Genomic DNA, 3,864 nt, shown 5'->3' on the forward strand with positions numbered 1-3,864 from the left:
TTCCAACTTCTCTCCCTTGTACACACTCCCCACAGCATTTAATTTTGTCCTAAGTTGAGAAACCACCAAATTCACTAGTTACATTCACTGCAGGAAATTGTTGTAAAGAGGTTGACAACTAAATAAAAGGCCTCTGTATCCAAATCTTACTCCCTCAAATTTCTATTAGTACTGGAAACAGACTGCCTAGTGTTTATTGGTATGGCAGCACACGAACTGCTTGTGTTAGAGAATACTTATCAAGTCCCAAATTAAGAGAATCTCATTTGCTGTTGCAATCTTACCTTTTACAATAATGTAAAGCTTAGTCATTAACATTTGTAAGAAATCGTCTTTGCTACCTAACATACCTGTGTAAGGTGCTTTACATCAGAATATACTTTTCACTTTTTGTAATCTTTCTCACCAGCCAGCCTGCTTTCAAAACTTGACTAGGGCTCCAGGTGATTCTTGGCTGAGCTCACATACAGCAGAGTATTGCGGTTCTATTTCACTACCTAAACACTTGCGTGTAATGCACTCACAAGAAAAACTTAAGAGTTAAATAACTACAAGGCTTAACCTAATTCCCACACCTCAGCACATCCCATATCTACCAAAGTCAAATGACTTAATTTTGCTCACATCAACCATCTGAAAGTTAAATCCCTCCCTTGTACACCATTTTAACCAGTTAAGAGTCCCCACATCACTACATAATTTCATGACAAAAGACACAAAATATGCTACCATGCAACAAAACCTTTATTAACACTTTCAACAGGTTCAGCTATTACTGAAACTGGTAATTTCTAAACTTAAATTGGGGTAAGTGGCTAGAGTGCAGAGTAATGCCATCATTGGGCACTATGAATGCAAGACTAAAGAATTAACAGCCACCCCTCAGACGTAGGACCAGGTGCAGGGTCGACTCTTTCTGAATGTTGTAATCAGAAAGAGTGCGGCCATCTTCCAGCTGCTTGCCTGCAAAGATGAGCCTCTGCTGGTCTGGGGGGATGCCTTCCTTATCCTGGATCTTGGCCTTCACATTCTCAATGGTGTCACTGGGTTCCACTTCCAGGGTGATGGTCTTGCCGGTCAGGGTCTTCACGAAGATCTGCATACCACCCCTCAGACGAAAGACCAGATGCAGGGTCGACTCTTTCTGAATGTTGTAATCAGAAAGAGTGCGGCCATCTTCCAGCTGCTTGCCTGCAAAGATGAGCCTCTGCTGGTCAGGGGGGATACCTTCCTTATCCTGGATCTTGGCCTTCACATTCTCAATGGTGTCACTTGGCTCCACCTCCAGGGTGATGGTCTTGCCGGTCAGGGTCTTCACGAAGATTTGCATTTTGACCTATAAAATTTAAAAAGCAAAAACACAATTTCAGGATCTTTTCACTTATTACTTTCATATTTAGTCATTTCTTCAAAATAAACTCCTTAAATTATCTGTATCTCACAAACTTCCCTCAGTTTTTACTATACGGTCATTTAATACAAAATTCTTTACTCAAGACTTCAACTTAACCCGCCTAGAAGATCAAAAATGCTTTCTGAAGTTACCCTTCAGAGCTTTCTTCCGTAACTATACCAGGCACTCCGCTAAGTGCTCCCCTCACCACCAGCAATTTTCCCAAAACCAAATGCACAGCACGTAAAAAAGCCCCAAAGGACACGGAAAATACAAATCTCCGTTTACACGGAGGTAGGGAGAGATACCTCCAAGTTGCGATTCGAAATTTAAAGATTTCTACAAGCCACACTACCGTTTTTCCGCCTTCCCCCTCTGAAGCAGACACGATGGAATCTCCATCGGTTAAATATCCGTTAGTCTCTGTCCGCGCGCACGGCAACCGCCCCCACTCCCTACACGTAAACAAGGCCCATTCTTCCGGCAAAGCCTGAGCTGTGGCGCCGCGGCGCCGCGTCACCTCGCCTGCCCATCCCCCCGCCCCCCCCCGGCTCCTCACCCCAAGTTCCACACTGGCCCAAGAACTGGCCAGCTTCACCTCACTTAGACCAACTCTCCACCCCTCCCAGGTCTCGAAACCTGCGAGCCACTACCTGCTGACGAACGAGAATACACTACGAGGACAAGCAGACAAACAGCAAACCACCAGTAACTTCTGACTAGACCGGTCGGCGGAGCCGAGATTTATGCAACGTCTGTTGCGTCACACATCACTTCCTACGCAGTCTCTGTCTCCATGCGCCGCTAAAAGTAGTTCGCTCGGCCTCACCCTCCCAACCCCCACAGCTTAGTTAGGTCCTTCCAGTGAGCCCCCAATTCCTCAGAGCCGGAAAAAATAATTCTACCAAATCAGCTTCCTTCACTCCAGGCTATCTTTTTCCTCCTTTAGGAAAAAGTAGGAAAATTATCAGGCGGATGAATTCAAGTTAAGGGGCCCGTCCTCGAAAGCTCTGGAAACTTCTTTGCGGCGCCGGCGCTGATTGGTCAAGCGAGTGAAGGCGAGGCCGGCGCTGATTGGTGGGGGACACGGCGGCTCGGCTGTTGCTGGGCTCCGGGCTGGGAGAGCCGACGTTGCTAAGTGACTGAGTGCGCGTGCGCCGCGGAGAAGCGCCTTAGCGAGATAGGCTATTTCCGGTTGGAGATGGTGGAGGGATACTCCATTCCTGTCTTTAAACCCCAACCTCCCGAGTCCGTGTTTTTGATCCTTACAGCAGGAAGCAAGGGGATTGGCGGCGACTTTCCGGGAAGGCCTCCCCGGTTTCGGTTTGGAGGTGCTCAGAAGCGGGACGGCGCGGCCGGCAGCTGTTTTTCCCAGTGTCCACTGTGAAACACAAGCTCACCTCCCCGAGATTTTAAAAACTGCGCGCTCGTTACACAATTGGCAGGTTTTCATTTTGGCTCTTGGTAATAGCAGGACTGTAGAGCTTTAATCGGGTTTCATTATAATTAGAGTGCTTTTGTTGTACTCGATCCTCATAAGGGCTCCGAGGAGAGACTAAATCAAGACTCTAGTGCTGGCCCATTATGTGGGGCCTCAACCCTTAACTGGAGGCTTCTCGCCTGGCTCCCAGAGCGACGAAGCTCCGACTCTCGGTGACACGGTGGCTCGGCTTAGATCTGGCTCTGGCGAAACCCGCAAATCCATTATTTCTCCTTGCTGTTTCTCCAAACACTGGTAGGGAAAAAGAATTGTGGGCTAGGAATCTGAAAACCTTCAAGAGACGGGGAATTCATGTACAAGAAAGTAGGAGATAGTATTTCTCCCATTAATGTGTTTATTGGGTAAGTGACAACTAAAGATGGGGTTAACTAGCCAGGACCACGTATCTGTTTTTCCTACACCCTGGGTGTGGCTATTCGTCCCGCAAAGAGATAACCCGAGGAACTTAAATAAGGCAAGGTTGTTTAGTTCTGGTGCCACGCAGCCCTGTGTCTGAGACATGGAGATGGGGGTGTAAACATGCAAATGGCTGTGTGTCATGTAATACCAACCTCGTAAAAAGTAAAGATTTGCATTAATAGGAATTAGCTAGATATCACTTAGAAAAGTTTAGTCGTTACAACAATTCTGAGCATAACATTAAGAAATTGTCGATAAATGTACAATATAGAAAGGTATATGACGAGTTACCACCTGGACAGCTTTAAGTTAAATTTACTAAAATTGGTAAGATCTACTTACTTGAATAATCAGGAAATAAAGTTTCTTTGAGATAATTTTGGTCTTGGAGGTAGTTGATAAAATGTTTGTTTTACAAAATACATCTTTTCATTTTTGTAAACCTAACATTGAGTCTGAGTTTGTTTCACCAACTGGCGGCTTCTCCTGAGTCATACATGTTGATTGGTAGAATGATCCAGAGAGGCGATCTCATGATTGATAATGATGACTGCTGGGATTTCTCGCAGTT

At 45.8% G+C, this 3,864-nt stretch overlaps 1 protein-coding gene across 2 annotated transcripts; it reads right to left on the bottom strand.

The window, feature by feature from the left end:
- Positions 1 to 723: 723 nt before the first annotated feature.
- Positions 724 to 2,218, bottom strand: UBB (ubiquitin B). 2 transcript variants are annotated; one of them, XM_011358996.2, is made up of 2 exons: positions 2,047 to 2,218; positions 724 to 1,336 (listed from the first exon to the last, which is right to left on the bottom strand). In XM_011358996.2, exon 2 carries the CDS (start codon positions 1,328 to 1,330, stop codon positions 869 to 871), a length of 462 nt encoding a protein of 153 aa, XP_011357298.1. In that variant the 5' UTR covers positions 1,331 to 1,336; positions 2,047 to 2,218; the 3' UTR covers positions 724 to 868. The 2 variants fall into 2 exon arrangements, with proteins under 2 accessions (XP_011357298.1, XP_023385742.1); XM_023529974.1 differs by lacking the exon at positions 2,047 to 2,218 and adding an exon at positions 1,749 to 1,859.
- Between the last annotated feature and the right edge of the window lie 1,646 nt (positions 2,219 to 3,864).

This window comes from Pteropus vampyrus, unplaced genomic scaffold (genome assembly GCF_000151845.1).
Source record: "Pteropus vampyrus isolate Shadow unplaced genomic scaffold, Pvam_2.0 Scaffold44, whole genome shotgun sequence".
Classification (NCBI taxonomy): Eukaryota; Metazoa; Chordata; class Mammalia; order Chiroptera; family Pteropodidae; genus Pteropus; species Pteropus vampyrus.

Coding starts and splice junctions, on each gene's coding strand:
- UBB (XM_011358996.2), bottom strand. CDS start 1,330: ATGCAAATCTTCGTGAAGACCCTGACCGGCAAGACCATCACCCTGGAG.